This window comes from Pongo abelii, chromosome 3, assembly GCF_028885655.2.
Source record: "Pongo abelii isolate AG06213 chromosome 3, NHGRI_mPonAbe1-v2.0_pri, whole genome shotgun sequence".
Taxonomy (NCBI): Eukaryota; Metazoa; Chordata; class Mammalia; order Primates; family Hominidae; genus Pongo; species Pongo abelii.
Genome location: NC_071988.2, coordinates 36661026 through 36684506, shown reverse-complemented (window position 1 = coordinate 36684506; position 23481 = coordinate 36661026). Strand labels below are relative to the sequence as shown.

The 23481-nt window shown below is 38.2% G+C and overlaps 1 protein-coding gene across 1 annotated transcript in view; it reads right to left on the bottom strand.

The window, feature by feature from the left end:
- NWD2 (NACHT and WD repeat domain containing 2) overlaps nt 1–23481 on the bottom strand; it is a 208527-nt gene that overhangs the window by 91707 nt on the left and 93339 nt on the right. Inside the window, exon 3 of the mRNA XM_003776437.5 lies at nt 946–1062. Coding sequence (XP_003776485.4) covers nt 946–1062 — 117 coding nt within the window. The remainder of the gene's footprint in view (nt 1–945; nt 1063–23481) is intronic.

Here is a 23481-nt window from a genome sequence, read left to right as displayed (position 1 = left end):
CCATCAGCTGGTCAGATTTGTGATATCATCTCTGTAGGTCTTCCTAATCCTATGTGGAGCCAAATATAGATGGATATGTAAATAAATATTAAGGACACTTTTGCTGATATATTGAACCTAGTTTTTAACAGTACGGTGTGATTTTTTTTCATAGCACTCACTGGTAATTTTAACACTCATCTGTCAGTCTTAGAGCAACCTATGTTCAAAGGGGCAACTTCCCTTATTGATTGGTAGGATCTGTTTGGATTCAAGGTAAAGTCTTTCTTAGGCTAAATTAAGGCAGTGATTTTTGCACAACCACCTGCCATAGAATGACCTATTTATCTTACTACCACTGTGCTTACACAGAGGAGTGAGTATTCTTTAGAAAATAATGATGAATTAATAATAATGTTCCACTTGAAATATCTCTGTTGATCTTTAGCTTATAATGAACATGTAGCTGAAAATCACTGTAGAAACAAACATTTTCACAGGGCACCATTTGCTACTGGCAGATGAGACATAGTATATTTGATTTACTTCAACGATGTTTCAGCCATTTTGTTAAAAAATGCCAGAAATTCTAGTGTTAAGAAATAGAAGCACTATGATGGAATATATTATACAATAAGATAAGAAAACCTAGGATAATTATTGTAGGTCTAAAAGAGTAATCCTTATTGTTGATCACAAGGTGTTGTAGAAATTGTTGTCAAACCCAAGTCAATCCCTTTGATTACCATTTCAAATTATTCACCGTTAATTTGCAGCACTTCTTATGGAAAGTTGAAGCTTTTTGTTCTCACACATTGAGAGCCAGGAGTCAGCTTAAAATGTTTAAATAGACATAAAAAAGTCTTTTTCCCCCTCATTTAAAAAGCCCCTTATGAATCACAAATCAGCAATAATTCTCACGTTCATCTAAAAGTTAATATAAAGCATTAGTTTTTTTATACCCACAACAAAACATGGACCTGCAGAAGTTTTCAAGCAATCCTCCAGCAGCTTCATGCGGGTCTTCTGGAGCTCTGGGCTGTCCCAGTCATCTTCTTCCACTCCCCAGTACAGATCTATGACCTGGGGACAAATGGATAAAGAGCATTAATTTACCTGTGGGCTTTGTTCTTATTTACAATGTCAAGCTAATGTGACTTTTAACTTTTCTCTTTGCAGCATGTTTTCTCTTACAGAGGGGAAGTGATTTTTAAGATCTATTTAGAGAGATTTTTCATTCCATGATGCGTTGGGAATGAACCTTATAATTTCTTATTTTGTTTCTGATTATACTGCTGACATGGGCCCAGAGAAAATGAAATGCTAACTGTTGAAGGTTTTGGAGCATGGGCTTTTGCTGTCTTGAAATGGAAACAGAATTTTAAGGTTTGAAGCAGCTGGGATGATGTTACCATAGTACTTGAGACAATTAAATCACCAAATGTATATAATGTTACCATAAGTATTAATTTGAGAAAGGAAACCATAAAGAATATTACTATATACTGATTTCAAGTCAAACACCTACATTTCTTAAAAAAAAAAAAGCCCTGTCATTATCACACTTTATCATATGAGGAGAGATATTTTGCTTATGTCTGTTTTATCTGTAAGCAGTTTGGCTTTCATCAATATATATCTGAAAAACATGTACTGGCAAAAAATGAAAGGTATGCCTTACAGAAAAGCGAGGATAATAGGATTCTCTATCTCCCTACTTCAAAGACTACTAAGGAAGATTCTGGCAGTCTATAACAAACTTTCACAAGTTCACTCTTTGAAAAGTGCTATGGAGAGCATCATGGATTTCATTACCTTCACTCAGCTGCTATCTGCATAAAGTAATTGTAGCTTCGAAAATTTCTTCTTTTCCTTTCCTTGCTTCCCACAAGTGGAAACAAGACCCTCCCTACTCTTTTCCTCCTGCTTGCACGGCATTTGGTGAGATGGAAGCTCAGAGTATGAGTTTCCCCTTGTGGCCCCAGCAGACCCTGGGGACTTTGTGTGATTCCTGTTTCTTGGCTATGGGCCCCCACAGATCTGGCTTGTTCCAGGTCTTTGTCTAAGTGCAGTTGAGTGTTTTAGAAGGCTGATAAATAAATGACAGCTCTTTAAAAAATATTCTCATGGCCCATTCCATGGGTTTTATCATATATGAAAATATCAGCATTTTGATTTTGGGGGCTCTATGCTTTAATCTATCTTACAAAGTTTAATCGCACAATACGAAGAAAGGCAACATCAAAGAAGGTAACTTCATTATCCAATTTGAGAGCCTCTAGCTGGGGCTACTTAAAAGTAAATATAAACTAGTAAAAATTAAAAAATTCAGTTCCTCAAGTGCTCAGTAGCCCCATACTGGCTCTCATGTTGGACAGAGGAGATACAGAGTATTTCACATCATAGTAAGTTCCACTGGACAGAGTTGTAAATTACTGAGCTTCAGAAGAGCACAGAAATCATCTAGTAATAAATGAATAAACAGGGCTATAAAATAGTCTAATTTGTTAAATAATGGACAGCCCATAATTTGCAAAGGGTCATGCTTCCAGAAAACGAAAAAGTAAAGAAAACATTTATGGCTTATCTGTTATTAATCTTTCCAGGTGTTTTACATGCCACAGAGTACCTTTTGGTAAATTAATATCCTGCCACACTAGGATTTGTTTCTAATGTTTTAGAATACAAAAGATGAACTTTTCCACCTCACCATCCTTGGGAAGGATGTCCCCAGAGCTGCTGCAAATGCTGAGAAAGTGTCTCCCTCAGTGGAAGCAGAATCCCCTTCACATGCTACTCTGGCTTCCTGTCCTGAGAAGGACAGTAATAGCCTTGGTTGAACAATGGGTTAAGAAAAGCTGGCAAGTAGACTGCCTCTCTAGGTTCCTCCTCTCTGGACAGGGCATCTCTGAAAGAGGCAGCTGCCCAGTCAGGAGCTTATAGATAAAACTCCCATCTCCCTGAGACAGAGTGCCTGGGGGAAGGGGCGGCAGTGGGCACAGCTTCAGCAGACTTAAACGTTCCTGCCTATCGGCTCTGAAGAGAGCAGTGGATCTCCCAGCACAGCTCTCAAGCTCTGCTAAGGGACATACTGCCTCCTCAAGTGGGTCCCTGACCCCACATACCTCCTGACTGGGAGACACCTCCCAGCATGGGTCGACAGACATCTCACACAGGAGACCTCCGGCTGTCATCTGGTGGGTGCCCCTCTGGGACGAAACTTCCAGAGGAAGGAGCAGGCAGCAATCTTTGCTGTTCTGCTGCCTCCGCTGGTGACACCCAGGCAAACAGGGTCTGGAGTGGACCTCCAGCAAACTCCAGGAGACCTGCAGCAGAGGGTCCTGAGTGTTGGAAGGAAAACTAACAAACAGAAAGGAATAGCATCAACATCACCAAAAAAGATGTCCACACACCCCATCCTAAGGTCACCAGCATCAAAGACCAAAGGCAGATAAATCCACAAAGATGAGAAAAAACCAGCGCAAAAAGGCTGAAAATTCCAAAAACCGAACGCCTCTTCCCCTCCAAAGGATCACAACTTCCTGCCAGCAAGGGAACAAAACTGGGTGGAGAATGAGTTTGACGAATTGACAGAAGTAGGCTTCGGAAGATGGGTAATAACAAACTCCACCAAGCTAAAGGAGCATGTTCCAACCCAATGCAAAAAAGCTAAGAACCTTGATAAAAAGTTACAGGAACTGCTAACTAGAATAACCAGTTTAGAGAAGAACATAAATGACCTGAAGGAGCTGAAAAACACAGCATGAGAACTTCGTGAAGCATACACAAGTATCAATAGCTGAATTGATCAAGTGGAAGAAAGGATATCGGAGATTGAAGATCAACTTAATGAAATAAAGCATGATGACAAGATTAGAGAAAAAAGAATGAAAAGAAACAAACAAAGCTCCCAAGAAATATGGCACTATGTGAAAAGACCAAACCTAAGTTTGATTGGTGTATCTGAAAATTGACAGCGAGAATGGAACCAAGTTGGAAAACACCCTTTAGGATATTATCCAGGAGAACTTCCCTAACCTAGTAAGACAGTCCAACATTCAAATTCAGGAAATACAGAGAACACCACACAGATACTCCTTGAGAAGAGAAACCCAAAGACACATAATCATCAGATTCACCAAGGTTGAAATGAAGGAAAAAATGTTAGGGGCAGCCATAGAGAAAGGTTGGGAAAGGAAAGCCCATTAGACTAACAGTAAGTCTCTCTGTAGAAACACTACAAGCCAGAAGAGAGTGGCAGCCAATATTCAACATTCTTAAAGAAAAGAATTTTCAACCCAGAATTTCATATCCAGCCAAACTAACCTTCATAGGAAAGGAGAAATAAAATCCTTTACAGACAAGCAAATGCTGAGAGATTTTGTCACCACCAGGCCTGCCTTACAAGAGCCCCTGTAGGAAGCATTAAATATGGAAAGGAAAAACCAGTATAAGCCACTGTAAAACATACCAAATTGTAAAGACGATTGACACTATGAAGAAACTGCATCAGCTAATGGGCAAAATAACCAGCTAGCATCATAATGATAGGATAAAATTCACACATAACAATATTAACCTTAAATATAAATGGGCTAAATGCCCCAATTAAAAGACACAGGCTGGCAAATTGGATAAAGAGTCAAGACCCATCAGTGTGCTGTATTCAGGAGACCCATCTCACGTGCAAAGATATAGATAGGCTCAAAATAAAGGGATGGAGGAATATTTACCAAGCAAATGGAAAGCAAAAAGTAAAACCAATCATAGTCTCTGATAAAACAGACTTTAAACCAACAAAGATCAAAATAGACGAAGAAGGGCATTACATAATGGTAAAGGGATCAATGCAACAAGAGCTAACTATCTTAAATATATATGCACCCAATACAGGAGCACCCAGATTCATAAAGCAAGTTCTTAGAGGCCTACAAAGAGACTTAGACTCCCACATAATAATAAAGGGAGACTTTAATACCCCTCTGTCAATATTAGACAGATGAATGAGACAGAAAACTAGCAAGGATATTCAGGACTTGAACTCAGCTCTGGACCAGGGGATATGCATCCAATACAGGAGCACCCAGATTCATATATACGCACCCAATACAGGAGCACCCAGATTCATAAAGCAAGTTCTTAGAGGCCTACAAAGAGACTTAGACTCCCATATAATAATAGCGGGAGTCTTTAACATCCCTCTGTCAATATTAGACAGATGAACAAGACAGAAAATTAACAAGGATATTCAGGACTTGAACTCAGCTCTGGACCAGGGAACTTAATAGACATCTACAGAATTCTCCATCCCAAATCAACAGAATATACATTCTTCTCAGCACCTTATCACACTTATTCTAAAATTGACCACATAATTGGAAGTGAAACACTCCTCAGCAGATGCAGAAGAATGGAAATCATAACAAATAGTCTCTCAGACAACAGTGCAATCAAATTAAAACTCAGGATTACAAAACTCACTCAAAACCGCACAACTACATGGAAACTGAACAAACCGCTCCTGAATGACTACTAGGTAAATAATGAAATGAAGGCAGAAATAAAGATGTTCTTTGAAACCAATGAGAACGAAGACACAACATACCAGAATCTCTGGGACACAGCTAAAGCAGTGTTTAGAGGGAAATTTATAGCACTAAAATGCCCAAAGGAGAAAGCAGGAAAGATCTAAAATCAACACCTGAACATCACAAGTAAAAGAACTAGAGAAGGAAAAGCAAACAAATTCTAAAGCTAGCAGAAGACAAGAAATAACTAAGATCAGAGCAGAACTGAAGGAGATAGCGACACTAAAAACTCTTAAAAAATCAATGAATCCAGGAGCTGTTTTTTTGAAAAGATTAACAAAATTGATAGATTGCTAGCCAGATTAATAAAGAAGAAAAGAGAGAACCAAATAGACACAATAAAAAATGATAAAGGGGATATCACCATTGATCCCAAAGAAATACAAACTACCATCAGAGAATACTACAAACACCTCTTTGCAAATAAATTAGAAAATCTAGAAGAAATGGATAAATTCCTGGACATATACAGCCTCCCAAGTCTAAACCAGGAAGAAGTTGAATCCCTCAATAGACCAATAACAAGTTCTGAAATTGAGGCAGTAATTAATAGCCTACGAGCCAAAAAAAGTCCAGGACCAGATGGATTCACAGCTGGATTCTACTGGGGGTACAAAGAGGAGCTGGTACTATTCCTTCTGAAACGATTCCAAACAATAGAAAAAGAGGGACTCCTCCCCAACTTATTTTATAAGGCCAGCATCATTCTGATACCAAAACCTGGCAGACACACAACAAAAAAAGAAAATTTCATGCCAATATCCCTGATAAACATCGATGCAAAAATCCTCAATAAAATACTGGCAAACTGAATCCAGCAGCACATCAAAAAGCTTATCCACCAAGATTAAGTCAGTTTCATCTTTGGGATGCAAGGCTGGTTCAACATACGCAAATCAATGTAATCTATCACATAAACAGAACCAATGTCAAAAACTACATGATTATCTCAATACACGCAGAAAAGGCCTTCAATAAAATTCAACACCCCTTTATGCTAAAAACACTCAATAAACTAGGTATTGATGGAATGTATCTCAAAATAATAAGAGCTATTTATGACAAACCCACAGCCAATATCATACTGAATGGGCAAAAACTGGAAACATTCTCTTTGAAAACTGGCACAAGACGAGGTTGCTCTTTTTCATCACTCCTATTCAACATAGCATTGGAAGTTCTGGCCAGGGCAATCAGGCAAAAGAAAGCAATAAAGGGTATTCAAATAAGAAGAGAGGAGGTAAAATTGTCTCTGTTTGCAGATGACATGATTGTATATTTAGAAAACTCCATTGTCTCGGTCCAAAAACTCTTTAAGCTGATAAGCAACTTCAGCAAAGTCTCAGGATACAAAATCAATGTGCAAAAATCACAAGCATTCCCATACACCAATAACAGAGAAACAGAGAGCCAAATCATGAGTGAACTTCCATTCACAATAGCTACTAAGAGAATAAAATACCTAGAAATACAACTTACAAGGGATGTGAAGGACCTCTTCAAGGAGAACTACAAACCACTGCTCAAGGAAGTAAGAGAGGACACAAACAAATGGAAAACATCCCATGCTCATGAATAGGAAGAATCAATATCGTGAAAATAGCCATACTGTCCAAAGTAATTTATAGATTCAATGCTATCCCCATCAAGCTATCATTGACTTTCTTCACAGAATTAGAAAAAACTACTTTAAATTTCATATGAAACCAAAAAAAGAGCCCATATAGCCAAGACAATCCTAAGCAAAAAGAACAAAGCTGGAGGCATTGCACTACCCGACTTCAAACTATACTACAAGGCTACAGTAACGAAAACAGCATGGTACTGGTACCAAAACAGATATATAGACCAATGGAACAGAAAAAGAGGCCCCAGAAATAATGCCACACATCTACAATCATCTGATCTTTGACAAACATGACAAAAACAAGCAATGGGGAAAGGATTCCCTATTTAATAAATAGTGTTGGGAAAACTGGCTAGCCATATGCAGAAAACTGAAACTGGATCCCTTCCTTATAACTTATACAAAAATTAACTCAAGATATATTAAAGACTTACATGTAAGACCTAAAACCATAAGAACTCTAGAATAAAACCTAGCCAAAACCATTCAGGTCATAGGCATGGGCAAAGACTTCATGACTAAAACACCAAAAGCAATGGCAACAAAAGCCAAAATTGACAAATGGGATCTAATTAAACTGAAGAGCTTCTGCACAGCAAAAGAAACTATCATCAGAGTGAACAGGCAACCTATAGAATAGGAGAAAGTTTTTGCAATGTATCCATCTGACAAAGGGCTAATATCCAGCATCCATAAGGAACTTAAACAAATTTACAAGAAAAAAAAACAACTCAATCAAAAAATGGGCAAAGGATATGAACAGACACTTTTCAAAAAAGAAGACATTTATGCAGCCAACAAACATGAAAAAACAGCTCATCATTACTGGTCATTAGAGAAGTGCAAATCAGAACCACAATGAGATACCATGTCATGCCAGTTAGAATGGTGATCATCAAAAAGTCAGGAAACAACAGATGCTGGAGAGGATGTGGAGAAATCAGAATGCTTTTACACTGTTGGTGGGAGTGTAAATTAGCTCAACCATTGTGGAAGACAGTGTGGCGATTCCTCAAGGATCTAGAACTAGAAATACCATTTGACCCAGCAATCCCATTACTGGGTATATAACCAAAGGATTATAAATCATTCTACTGTAAAAACACATGCACACAATGTTTATTGTGGTAGTATTCACAATAGTAAAGACTTGGAACCAACCCAAATGCCCATCAGTGATAGACTGGATAAAGAAAATGTGGCACATATACACCATGGAATACTATTCAGCCATAAAAAAGGATGAGTTCATGTCCTCTGCAGGGACATGGATGAAGCTGGAAACCATCATTCTCAGCAAACCTACACAGGAACAGAAAACCAAACACGACATGTCTCACTCATAAGTGAGTTGAACAATGAGAACACATGCACACAGGGAGGGGAACATCACACACAGGGGCCTGTTGGGGGGTGGGGTACTAGGGGAGGGATAGCATTAGGATAAATACCTAATGTAGATGACGGGTCGATGGGTGCAGCAAACCACCATGGCGCGTGTATACCTATGTAACAAACCTGCATGTTCTGCACATGTATCTCAGAACTTAAAGTATATGTGTGTGTGTGTGTGTGTGTGTGTATATATATATGTATATATGAATTAACCACAGGCAAGTATCTTAAAATTCAACAACAACAACAACAAAAAGCAAAAGGAAAAAGAAAAGCTGCCAAGTGTGAGAAGGGATGGCTTCACTGGTTGGTCATGGCCTGGAATTCACTGGGCTTTACCCATGGGTGTGGTCACCATGTCAAGGTCAGTCCCCAAGGGTGGTAGGACCTCATGTCTTCTCTGCCAGTTTTTTGATCCATGCCTCTGGGACAGAAGGAGAGCAAGAATCAGGGCAGCTTCTTCTCTGTGATGTTTGTGTGGCTTGTCCGTGGAGGAGGTGATTTATGTGGGAAAACTAAATGGCTGAGGCCATTAGTATGTTAAAGAACTTGTTAAATGTTGAATGTTAACGAACCTGTTAACAGTTGAATATTAAAGAACTAGGCTTGTTTAGAGTTAGCCAACTGAAATCCAACTTACTCTTATTTTCTGGTTCTCTTCAGACTGGATTGAGACCAGAGCACCACACAGCTTCTTAGTTCCAGATCCTTATGGGACTGCCACTAGGGATCACACTCCATTTTTGTATTATTTTAAAAAGCACTTGTTCCTCTAGTCACTTTACTTCTAGCTACCAGAAAATTGTTATAACATACTGAAATCATAATTGTTATAACATACTGAAATCATTAAATCATTATAAGACCATCTGCCAATAACTCATCAAAATAAATATACAAATCCACTGCAATGTGTATGGCACCCTTTAGTTGTGCCATGCACAAACCAAGAAATATACACATAATCTTGTCTCGATTCTTTTGGCTGACACCATTTGGATGCAGTTGAGGAAGGTCTTATTTAGAGCAAATAAAAAATGGTAAATATGAAGGTTAATTTAAGAAAAGCTATAAATATATACTTGCTCTTCTCTGATCTTCTTTAAATGTGTCATACAATTATATAAAGTAATAATTATAACAGTATGCCACTGAATTTGTAACATACCTAGCTGTAACAGGGATAACAATAATAGCACAAAAGGGAGGAAAAGGAAATAGAGCAATATAGGAATAATCTTTCTACAGTTCACTAGAATTAAGTTGGTATAAATTGTAAACAGATCAGATGGTTGTAGATGTGTGGCATTATTAAATTAAATTGGTATAAACTGTATAATTTTAATAAATTAAATTGGTATAAATTGTATAATTTAATTGGTATAAATTAAATTGGTATAAACTGTAAACAGATCAGATGGTTGTAGATGTGTGGAGACTTAAATATCCTACATTCAATAAAGGGAGGAACAACTGGTAAGAAGCTATAAAATTAGAAGACTTGACAATACTATAAACAAATTAGAACATATGTCTATGAAATAATCTACCCAGAAACAGCAGAATTTATTTTTCTCAGGCACACATAGGACCTTCTCCAGGATGGAATACATATTAGTTCATAAAACAAGCCTCAATAAATCTAAATAAACTCATATCATACAAGGTATGTTCTCTGAATATGGTGGAATAAAATTATAAATCAATCATACAAAAAAATTTAGGAAATTTACAAATTTGTGGAAACTAATATACTCCTAAATAGTCAATGAGAAAGAAGTCCAATGGGAAATAAAAAGGATACTTTGAGATGAATGAAAATAAAGGTACAACATACTAAAATTTATGGGATGCAGCTAAAGTAGTACTGAGAGGAAAATTTGTACTATAAACTATAAATGAACTAATCAATGAATTGGGTAAGGTTGTAGGATGCAAGATCAATATACAAAAACCTATTTCTATACACTAGCAATGAAAAAAATCTATGATGAAATTAAATAACAATTCAATTTAAAAGAGCATCAGAAAGAAACAATTTCATTTATAAGATCACTAAGAAAATTTCGGAATAAATTTAACAAAAGAAATGCAAGATTTATACTTTGAAAACTACAGAAAAATTGTTGAAAGAAATTAAAGAAGATGTAAATAAATGAAAGACATTCCATGTTCATAGATTGGGAGACTTAATATTGTTAGGATGGCAATACTCCCCAAATTAACCTACAGATTCAATCCAATCACTATAAATCCCCTAGTTGGTTTATTTGCAGAAATTGACAAGCTAATCCTAAAGTTCATATGGAAATTGAAAAAACCCAAGATCACCAAAACAATCTTACAAAAGAAGAATAAAGTTGAAGAACTTACACTTATAGATTTCAAACTTACTACAAAACTACAATAATTAAGACAGTGTAGTGCTGGCATAAGGACAGACATAGCAATCAATGGAATAAAATAGAGGATCCAGAAATAAATCTTCACACATAAGGTCAACTGATTTTCAACAAGGGTACTAAAACAATTCAATGTCACATCCATAACCTTTTTGACAAATGGTGTTGGGGCGACCGGATATTCACATGCAAAAGAATGAAGCTTAGCCCCTACCTCACACCATGTAAAATTAATTAACTCAACAGAGATCATAGGCATAAATTTATAAAACTATAAAACTCCTAAGGGAAAAACATAGGAGTAGTAGTTTTTTTTTTTTTTTTTGAGACAGAGTATCCCTCTGCTGCCCAGGCTGGAGTGCAGTGGCATGATTTCAGCTCACTACAACCTCTGCCTCCCAGGTTCAGGCGATTCTCCCTGCTTCAGCCTCCTGAGTAGCTAGGATTACAGGTGCCCACCACCACACCTGGCTAATTTTTGTATTTTTAGTAGAGACAGGATTTTGCCATGTTGGCCATGCTGGTCTCTAACTCCTAACCTCAGGTGATCCACCTGCCTCGGCCTCCCAAAGTGCTGGGATTACAGGCATGAGCCACTGCACCAGGCCAGGAGTAAATCTTTGTGAGCTTGGATTCAACAATAGTTTCTTGGATATGATGCTAAAAATATAAGCAACCAAATAAAAAATAAATTGAACTTACTTAAAACTTTTTTAAAATTATGATTTAAATGACACTATCAAGAAGGTTAAAATAGTAAACACAAAATGAAAGAAAACATTTGCAGATCATATTTGTATGTTTTTTTTGTCTAGAATATATAAAGAACTCCTACAACTCAGTAATAAAAGGACAAATAACTCACTTAAAAATGGGCAAACGATCTGAGTAGACATTTCTCCACAGAATATATACAAATTTCCAACATAAAAAGATGCTTAATATTATTAGTTATCAGTAAGTACAAATCAAAAGTATAATAATACTTCACAAGGTGGCTATAATAAAAAAAGACTGATAATAACAAGTGTTGGCAAGAATGTGGAGACATTGGAACCCTCATACATTGCTGATGGGAATACAAAATGGCTCAGCCACTTTGGAAACAGTCTGGCAGTTTCACAAATGGTTAAACAGAGACTTACCACATGACCTGATAATTCTACTACTAGGCATATACTCAACAGAAATGAAAACATATGTCCACATAAAAACTTGTACACGAATGTTCATAGCAGCATTCTTCATAACAGCCCAAATATAGAAATAATGCAAATGTCCATCAAGTGATCAACAGATAAATAAATATGACATAATCCATACAATAGAATACTATTGAGGAATAATAAGTAATGCAATGAAATACATTGCATGCTACCACATGGATGAACCTTGAAAGCATTAAGTAAAAGAATCCAGTCACAAAAGACCACATATTATATGATTCCATTTACATGAAATGTACTGAATAGGCAAATCCATAGAGACAAAAAGCAGATTAGTGGTTGCTTAGGGCTAGTGAGGAGGAGAATGGGGTGCTTGGGGAGTCATAGCTAAAGGGCACAGGATTTCTTCTTGGAGTTATGAAAATGTTCTAAAATTGATTTTCCTAACTATTACACAATTGTGAATGTACTAAAAACCACTGAATCATACACTTCAAGTGGGTGAATTTTACATGTGAATTATATCTCAATAAAGCTATTTAAAAAATAATACCATACATATCTATTTGCATTGCAAATACAAATAACTAACTACATGTGAACCAAATGATCAGGGTAAAAATGTCATAACGGCACTTTCATTATTTATTTTCCTTTATTTCAAAAGCCAAAGTATCACATCATTTATTTGCCACTGATGGAAGTCTTTTGTAAGTTTTGCATCTGTTATTTCCTTATAGTCTGGCTACCAGTACTGCCCTCATCCAGGCCTTCATAGCTCCATGTCTTCTTACTTCAGTAACTTTGTTAAAAAATATTCTCCTGCCTCCAGCTTTTCTCCCTTAAATTGTTCTTTCCCATATGTCTTTATGGGAAAAAAATGATAAAAAAGATAAAAATCAAGCAACCGGGAAGACACTGAGGAAATAAATAAATGAAACAACCAACTCACACAATACAAAACACCATTTTGGGCAGACAGCTATGCCATATATCCGCATGATCAATAACTGGCAAAAAAACACTTGGAACATAAAGTGCTCAACAAGACAAGATTTATTACATACTTTAAAACATTAAGTTTAGCTTTTAGCCTAATGTCCAGGCACTGCAGAGTCTATAATCTAATTTACTATTTATTGGAATACTAACTTGTTGACAGCACATTTTATGTGTCTTTACTTATTTCATCATTTAAGCATAAAAACTTAGGAAAGTAATTTGATATTACCTTTTTTACTTAAAACCATCTCACTTGTTTCAAAAACTTCTTAGGGAAGCTAATTTATCATGCTTTTTATAATGTGCTAAATTGGTCTAAAAACAAAAAGCCAGCAAATAAAGCCCTAACAAATCTTACCCCTTGAAATCAAACACTGTCATTTAAATATCAAGATTACCTAACAATAAAGCAATCCATAAAAAAAAAAATCCTGAATTTTTTTCTAAAAAGAGAGAGTCAAATTTGAATTCATAATGGCCTCACACTATCATTTCTTCAGATAGGCTTAGATGATAACTTAAATGTCTTCCAAAATATTTTCTTTCTCAATTTTCCCACACCATAGAATAATATCTCAATGCAAAATGGAAATAAACTATAGAGATAATATGACTGATTTTTGAAAACAAATTCAGCACTGAAATGAAGGCTATTCTTCAAAGGTATTACAATGGAAGGCTACACATTTATTCCAATGATTGTACACAAAATAATCTTGTCGCTTTGTACTTGAATTTTGTTTTGATTAAAAATGGTATTTCTCCAGCCTTACTGGCCTTTACATATATAACACATAGCTTTTAAAAGACTGTAGCTCTTTCAAGAAAATAAAATCTTTTCTTATTAATAAAAGGATTAACATCTGCTACCACTAAAAATATTCAAGAGTACAGAGCAGATTCAGAAAGCTTTGAACAGCAAGAAGATTGTTGTACTAAGGACATAGCTTTCTAAGGTCAATACAGTGGTGAAGATAGCACTCATTATAATTTGTTTCAGTATTTATGTCCCATTTCTAGAATGCTTATCTCACAGAAGGTAGAAAGCAGAGAAGTCTTAAAACTCAGATTAGCGTTGTCAGATACTATTTACCAATGTTAAGTTATGGTTTATACATGTGGTATAAGCCATTCTCTGGGTAGAACGACTTTCCCAAGATGCAAATATCTCAAGGAAAATCCCAGGTCCTCATCTTCAATGGCTACATTTTACTAGAACTATTGTGAATACTGAGTTCAGGTCACTTGCAATTATTCCCTTGATTATGAGACATATGACGGATATATAGGAGGGCATGATTAAAACAGGCAATAAACAGATCCTCAGTTAAGCCCAGAAAGGACTGACTGGCCTCTGGTGTCATACACGATCACTAGAAAGAAGGAGACCAACAATATGAGGTTGGATGATGCTTCATCCAAAGCCTTCTGTAGACAACTAACTACCTAGACCTGATGCCCCTGTGTCTTGAAAGAAGATTTAGCCTCTGGACATTCCTAATATAACATGATAGTAAGGAACAACTGAACCCTTGACCATGAACCAAGGCAGGACCTCTATCTATGAAGGCTTAATGAACATGGAAAAAGAGAGAAGGGACCAGGAGTTTTGAGGGGCAGAGAAGAAGTGGCAAGATGGAAGATGTTGTGTGTCTGTGATAAGTTGGAAAAATCACTGCATAAAGGAACTTGAACCAGGCTGCCAGTGGGGACAAGCTTCCTTCAGTGGCAGGACACCTGACCACAAACCATACGCCTTTGTCAGTCTGTTCTGTGTTGTTATAAAGGAGTACCTGAGACTGGGAAGTTTATAAAGAAAAGAGGCTTATTTGACTCATGATTCTACAAGGCTGTACAAGCATGGCGCCAGCATCTGCTTGGCTTCTGGTGGGGCATCAGGAAGCTTTTACTCGTGGTGGAAGGCAAGAGGGATCAAGCGAGTCACATAATGAGAGAGGGAGCAAGAGAGAGAAGGGAGGAGCTGCCAGCCTCTTTGAATAACCAGATCTCCTGGTAACTGATAGAGTGAAAACTCCCTCATTACCATGGGGAGGGCATCGATGCCGTTCACAAAGGATTCGCCTCTGTGACCCAAACACTTCCCACCATGCCCCATCCCCAACGTTGAGGATAACATTTCAACATGAGATTTGGAGGGGATAAACATCCAAACCATATCAGTGCCTGAGTGAAAAACCCAGAGTTGGTTCTATTCCTGTCACAGGGATTTTGGCAATCACTATATCTGAGTGTCCTCTGAGTACACATGTACCTGTATTATGACTTCAGCTCCCTAAAGTATCTCCCTGCTTAAATTCTTGCTCCCTCTCACCCATTAGCCACACTGCAGGCAGATGGATCCTTTTAAAAATGCAAATCTGATTACCATAACTAAGATTTCCTGTTACATAGTCAGAAGCTACATAGAGCCACTTATTTACTTCTTAAACTTATAAAATAGGTAAAACTATTAATAATATTCTGTTTTACAGATGAAAATCTGAGGAACGGAGAAGTTAAGTAACTTGTCCAAAGTCACACAGGAAACAAGTAGTAGAGGTGGAATTTGAACCTGGGCTCCTAATGCTATTTTACACCTTCCCTGCTTAAGCTTCCTATCATCCCGAAGATAGTGTCTAGAATCCATGACCTGATTTATGAGCTCCTCTGTGATCAGGTCACCGCCTAACACTTCAATCTCACTTTATGTCATGTTTGCCTTCATTGTTTGTGCTCTGGCTGTACATATATGCTCTCACACACGTGTACATGTACAACATGTATAAGTATATAGCTTATATATTTATACATGCACATATATTTACATCTCTGTGCAAATACAGATATAGATTCTTCTCTACTTACACTGGGGTTACATCCTGATAAACCTGTTGTCAGTTGAAAGTATGATAAGTTGAAAATTCATTTAATACACTTAATCTACTGAACATCATAGCTTAGCCTAGTCTACCTTAAAGGTGCTCAGAACACTTATGTTAGACTGCAGCTGGGAAAAAGCATTTAACACAAAGCCAATTTTATAATAAAGTATTGAGTATCTCATGTAGTTCAAAGAATACTGTATTGAAAGTGAAAAACAGAATGGTTGTACAGGTACTTGAAGTGCAGTTTCTACTGAATGTGTATCACTTTGAACCATTGCAAAGTCAAGAAATCGTTAAGTCAAACCATTGTTTGTTTGAGGACTGTTTGTATAAATTTCCACCAACGTGAGAACAAAAGAGGCTGTATGGTATAGCGAGTAGGAGTATGGACATTCAGGCCAAACTACCTTGGTTCAAATTCTGATCCTGCCACTTATTTGCTTCAGGGTCAGAAGCAATTTACTTCTATATTTCTAAGTTTCCTTACCTAATAAAATGAAGAAGGTAAGATTGATCTAGACTCATGGCAAGGATTGAACAAATGAATGTGCACACAGCACTTAGAATAAGTGCCTGGCAGGTAGTAATTTCTATATACTGTTAGAATTTTCTCTCAGATTTGCCTGTGAAAGTATGTTCTCTCTGCCTAGAATATTCTTCTAACCTAGCCATCTCCCACTGCCTAACCTTGAGGATTCAGCTTAGACGTCAACTCCTCCACAGGCCTTCTTGATGCCTCCAGATGGGCTGAGCTTCTCCCCAACCTTTACACATGCCCAGTGCACCCTGTATTTCCTGGGCTGCAAGCACCACCCTGGTCACTCTTGTTTACAACTGCGAGACTGTAAACTCCAAGAGGGTAGGCACTCTGTTTTCAATATTATGGTATCATTGCACTCACAACTCTGCCTGGTACAGAGCAGAGGCTCAATAAATGTCTGAATAATAAATGAGGCTCAGGGGAGAAAGTACCTTAATCTGCCCCTGGGGCTCTGGGGTAGATGTCAATGAGGAGGTAACCCATGTATCTGGACTTGAAGGACAGGTACACGGGACACTGTCCTTCAGAGATGTTAGGTGGGCCTGTTGATACACAGAACAGCTCTGCAAAGACAGAAATGTGACATGGTCTGCCCATGTAGAATTGGTAAGGTCACAGTATCATAAATGTGGAGACTTAAAAGAAAACTTAAAGATCTGGTAGAAGGAATACTTATAGATAAGAAAACTGAGGTATGTTACTTTTTCAAGGGACTATATCTAATTATTGACAAAGGGGACCTCTTAAATGAGTGCTCTTTTTATTATATGAAGACTTATCAAAAGGTTTCCCTCTCTTCTATAATAAAATATGAGGATAGAAAGAAATAGGCCATTATCTTCAGTGAAAAAAAAAAGAAACAGAAACAGAAATTCAAATACCGCTTGTTCTAACTTACCAGTGGGAGCTAAATAATGTGTACACGTGGATATGGACTGTGGAATAATAGACACTGGAGACAGAATGGTGAGAGGGTGGGAGGGTGAGAGGGAGTGAGAAATGAGAAATTACTTAATAGGTACAATATATACTATTTGGGTGATGGCTATGCTAAAAGCTCAGACTTTACAATTATTCAATATATCCATGCACTAAAACCATACTTGTACCCCTACATTTATACCAAGAAAGAAAAAGAAATAGCTGCCACGTGCTCAGAATTTGAGAAAGGCCTCATGTTGACTGTACTCAATGGGGACACATAGTCCCCTGCAAATGGGCAACACTCTCTTAATTCTGTTTATTACAAGATCAATCCTCTTGGGTAATTTTCAGTGTTGGTGTAATCAGACAGCCACCATTTAGAAGAAATAAATGCTCAGCAAAGTTTAGCTGCTCCAGTAAATTCTAGAGCCTCCCACAATGTCACTGCTGTATATTTAGGAGAAGCAATAGGTAGAAGATAGCCTATAAGTACAAAGTAAAGGAAGAACAATAATACTGCCTTGAGAAGTCTGGCATGAGAATTCCAGAAGAGCCATTCCAGGCAGCAGAAATGGTGAGCTGATATTTACAATTAAATTGGAGCAATGAAAGTCAACCATGACATAATGCTTTCCTTCCCTTTTGCCTCTTTGTCTCCCTTCCCCCTTTTCATAAGCTGCCTCACTCACATGGATGGGAGAAGGATGATGTAACATGCTTACAATACTTCTGGGAATGTCAACTTGGTAAGGTCGGTCCAGGCTTTGATGGACATGACTGAAATGTGAAGAGACCTAAACAGGTTGGAGCACTGGCCCTGTGAAATGATGTATGACTCAACAAAGAGACAAGCATTTCACTATTTTACTGCCAAAAGCAGCATCCATTTGATTAGTAGAAAATGGAAAAGGGATGATTAGTTACTTGACAATGCGGAGAAAAGACCAAGGGTAGCACAACAAATCCTGTCGACTACAAAAGCCAGTTACTTATTTTGGTAACTTGTGGAGCAAGATGCATTTTGAGATTCTCAGGCAGGAAGACAGTTAAGAGACAGAGGAGAAAAAAACAAAAACACAAGTCCAGAGAAGGAGATTGGGCTCAACAGAATAGTCAAGCTGTGGTGAGAGAAGAAACGGTGGAAGAAAGGTGTTACAACTGACAACAGACTTGCAGTGTGACAGTAAGTGATTGCCCAATTCAGAAATTATTAGTAAGGCCACGCTAATATAAGACCCACAAAATTTAACTTAACATACAATTTTGATGTGTTGGTTAAGTTAAAGATTTCTAGTTTCTTTATTTGCCTAAAACTAGTTGGCGATTCGTGCCCAATTCTTCATCCTCTGGTTAGCAGGATAAAGTGAACTTTTAGTTCTATTCCATTTAAACCAGAGTTCAAACTGTTGTTTTCAAGGAACTTTAGTTTTCAAGGAACTTTATTTTGTGCTCATTTGCTCTTGGATCAAGATGCCGAGCCTCTCAAAAAGGCTCGGTTTCCTCATTGCTTTGCTTTTTTCCCTAAGAAGACATCTGATCAACCTCTATCCTGAAGGGGAAAAATGGAGCTCTTGGGCCCAGCCCCCAGTGATGCCTCCTGGCAGTCACAGCTGGGTTTGGGGCACTGCCAATTACATGATCACACACAATTTATTTGTAAGGTAAAAATCCTGACTCTGACATGTAAAAAATGTGAAAATCCATGCATCTTAGAATCAATGAAATCTGGTAAATACTGTTCAAGGAATATTGTTTGAACGGCTGTGTATAGTTTGGACCAGAGCACATAACCACCACAGGTAGGGAAAAATCAGAAAAAGATTTCCATAGACATTCAGCTGTTAAGAAACGAAAGCTTGTGCAAAGACAGAGATTTTCAAAATGGAAAGAAAAGGCAAGCTTCGAAGAAACACTGTGGCAGATGAGTCAACCGGAACAGTGGCAGCTTGGATCTAGTTTTAAAGGATGAAAGAATGGACTAAGCCAAGAGTTGAAAGTCTTGAAGACAGGGAAGTAGTAGCACTTGAGAATTCAGCAAGGGAAAAGGAGGATGAGTTCTGTTTTAAACATATTAACATTCAAAAAAAAAGTCAGAGAATTATCCTCACACAACTATGGGCGGGGAGAAAGCTGGAGATGTTGATGCAAAGATTACTCATGTACAGGAGGCAGCTTAAGGAGAAGGTTATACTCTCATTGGGGGTTTAGGGAAGAAGAAAAACCAGGTGGACGGGCATGGACCTGTGCTGCCCAAGGAGACATGGAGAGATGGAACCGCAGCAATGAAGAGCTGACAAACCCCAGACCAAAGGGGCGGCAGGAGACACCTCTGCCCAGGATAAGCATCCACCCCTTTGGTGCCTTCAGGTGGCATCCAATTGTTATCCTGAGACAGAAAGTAGGCGCGGGCAAGATCTTCCTGCTAGGGTGAGCTGCGAGTTTCTCACACTTCCTTACACACCTAGGAAGCTGATACTTGCCTCTTAGAGTGAAGGAAAAGGGCTGAGACCAGCACATGGAGGAGTTCCCACTCTGAGACCATGTTGTCACGCTTAATTGCAAAGGCATGTTTGGGCAATTTCTTTTGAAAGCTACATTTTACAAAAGGTAACATATGACACCCACTAAGATGAGGACTGTTAATTTAAGATTCCGAAATAAAAGGGGTTAGAGTTTCCATCATGTGCCGCTCTTGATTTCAAATCAAGTTTCAAGATTAATACAGCAGGCAAATGCATCACTTACCATACGTTTTAGTCTGTTGCCTCATGTGTAACAGTCACTTAGTCCTGGTTCTACAGCAGTTTTGAAGGTTGCATTAAGTATTTATTTCAGGTTATATACTCCCTATTAACACAATGCCCAAAAGCAGTCAGATAGAAGAAAAAGTTACTCATTTGACAGGTGGACAATTTCTTGTTTTTTTTTTTTTTTCTTTTTTTGAGATGGAGTTTCACTCTTTCGCCCAGGCTGGAGTGCAGTGGTGCGATCTCGATCTCAGCTCACTGCAACCTCCGCCTTCCAGTTTCAAGTGATTCTCCTGCCTCAACCTCCCGAGTAGCTGGGATTACAGGCGCCTGCCACCACGCCTGGCTAATTTTTGTATTTTTAGTAGAGACAGGGCTTCACCATGTTGGCCAGGCTGGTCTTGAACTTCTGACCTCATGATCCACCCGCCTCAGCCTCCCAGAGTGTTAGAATTACAGGCGTGAGCCATGGCGCCCAGCCAAATTTATTTTCTTAATCATTTTCTGGATTTTTAATTTTTATATTTTTTTTACACATAAAAATGAATTTCCATTCCCACTGTGGCTCCTCTAGTTAAGGCCCCCATGGCTTTCAGCTGGACTTCTGTCACCAGGCAGTCAGGCCATTATCCCATCAGGATGATCCCACCCAGACAGACCCTACTACTATCTAGAGCTTTGCTGTCCAGCCTGAGAGCTACTGGCTACATGCAGCTGGTCAAGCACCTGAAATGTGGCCAGTCCAAATTGCAATGTGCTCTGAGCGTAAAATACACTGAATTTTAAAAACTCAGGATAAAAACAAGAATGTAAAATGCCTCATTAATAATTTTCATATTGACCATGTGTTAAAATGATGTTTTAGATATTATCTTAAAATATTAAAATTTTAAAAACCATGTCAGAGAAAGAAAAAGAATATCTAAGAAAAAACAGAAAGAATGAAAATATGAAATATTTGGAAATGACCTTCACAAAATATGCTCATTTGAAAAAGGATGACTATACTTTTCTTAAAGCTAAAAAAAAAAAAGACTTGAGCATAAGCAGAAAAAAAAATTTTTGGCAAACAAATTTTATGCTATTTTATGTTTCCTTTTACTTTTTAGAACATGGCTAGTTGGAAAATCTAACATTACTTATGTGGCTTGCATCTGTGACTCACATTATGCTTCTTTTACATAGTGCTGGTATAGACTCTCAACTTCTGGGTCTTAGTCATTTAATCAATAAATTGAAAACGATCAACCACCATTTATTATGGATCTAGTATGAGCCACGTACTATAACAAAGCAGACCCCAAAACTTTTTGGCACCAGGGACCAGTTTTGTGGAAGACAACTTTTCCACAGAGGTAGGGGCATGGTTTGGGGATGAAACTTTCACCTCAGATCATCAGGCATTTGATTCTCATAAGGAGTCCACAACCTAGATCCCTCGCAAACACAGTTCACAATAGGGTTCGTGTTCCTATGAGAATCTAATGCCACCGCTGATCTGACAGGAGGCAGAGCTCAGGCGGTAATGCTGCCTCGCTGCTCACCTCCTGCCATGTGGCCCAGTTTCTAGCAGGCCACGGTCCAGGAGTTGGGGACCTCTGCTGTAACAGATTCTGGTAACATGAAGATATAAATAATGTGATTGCTAACTTCTAAGAGCTCCCAGTTAGTGGGAGAGGGACATTTAAAAATTAATGAAAACAAATAAGACATGCTAGTAAAGATTAGAAATAAAGTACTCTGGAATCTCATAGAAGGACTTCACTATATTTTAATGAATGAGGAGGAATTTTTCTACTTATTTGCCTGGGAGGCAATTTAAGCCCCCGCCCCCCACCCCCCAGTCAGAGGGCACAGTGGGTGAGAAAATTCAGGGCAGGAAAGGAAACACATCTGGTGAACCAAATGCAGTTCGCAAAGGCTAGAACAGGCTGCCTGTGGGAAAGAGTCACAGATAAGACCTCGAGAGTAGGCAGGGGTAAAAAAGAACTTGCACATTGCGCCAAGAAGCATAGACTGTATCTTGTGGACAAGGGTCAGATTGGTGTTTAAAAATACCACTGTAGCAACATTGGGGAGGATGAACCAGATGGGTAAAGTAGATTAAGAGTTTGGTATTAGGGAGGAAAAGGCAGAGATGAAGGAAATGGGAACAGTCAGGGTACCCATGGCAACAGTCAAGGTAACAGTAATACAGATACGAACAAAAGGAACAGATTGGAGAAGTATTTAGGGAGGTAGAATTGGCAGATCTTTGAGATTTAATGGATGTCAGAGGTAAAGAAAAAGGAGGTTTATGAACTTTGTGACTAAGACCAATGTAAATACCAGGTGCCCACTAATGAAGCTGGCTATGAGAACGGTATTCTTAAAGAGTTATATAAAGCTCAGGGGCTGGACTCAGATGGAGATTTCTTTTGAAATGGAAGTGTCGTAAGTATTGAGATCAGCTAAACACCCCCTTTAGAGGTCCCTGCCCTAACTGGATTCAATCTTGGCTCAGTGTACCAGCAGCCCATGTGGGACAGATTTATGAGTTCAGAGAGTAGAGGGGGAGATTATTTGGAAATCGGAAAAGATGTCTTGGGAAAGCTAGGCCTTCAGCTAGATTGTGAAGGACAGGGTGTGGGGTGGCTAGGGGTGAAGAAAGGGTATGTCTGATAGGAAGCAAGCATTGAAATAGATACAGTGACTAGAATGTGAGAGTTAGGAATGAGCAAACAGGAAGATGTGCTCCAAGCACAGGCTGAGGATGGACTGGCATGGATTATTTATGTGGGGAAGAGTGGAAAATGAAGCTGGAGTTACATTAAAGAGAGATCCTATTGGCAGCAGGAAGCCATTAAAAACTTTTAAGCAAAGAAACTGATAATACGGCATTTGTTGAATGTCTTGAGGTGGCCTCATTTGGGTTAAATCTGCTTGGTGTTCTATAATCTTGTACTTGAATACTGGTCTTTCTATAGGTTTGGGAAGTTCTGTTATTATCCCTTTGAATACACTTTCTACCCTACTCTATCTCCTCTTTAAGGCCAATAATTCTTAAAGTGGCCCTTTTGAGGCTATTTTCTAGATCTTGTAGGCATGCTTCATTCTTTATTCTTTTTTCTCCTCTGTGTATTTTCAAATAGCCTGTCTTCAAGTTCACTAATTCTTTCTTCTGCTTGATCAATTCTGCTGGTAAGAGACTCTGATACATTCCTCAGTATGTCAACTGCACTTTTC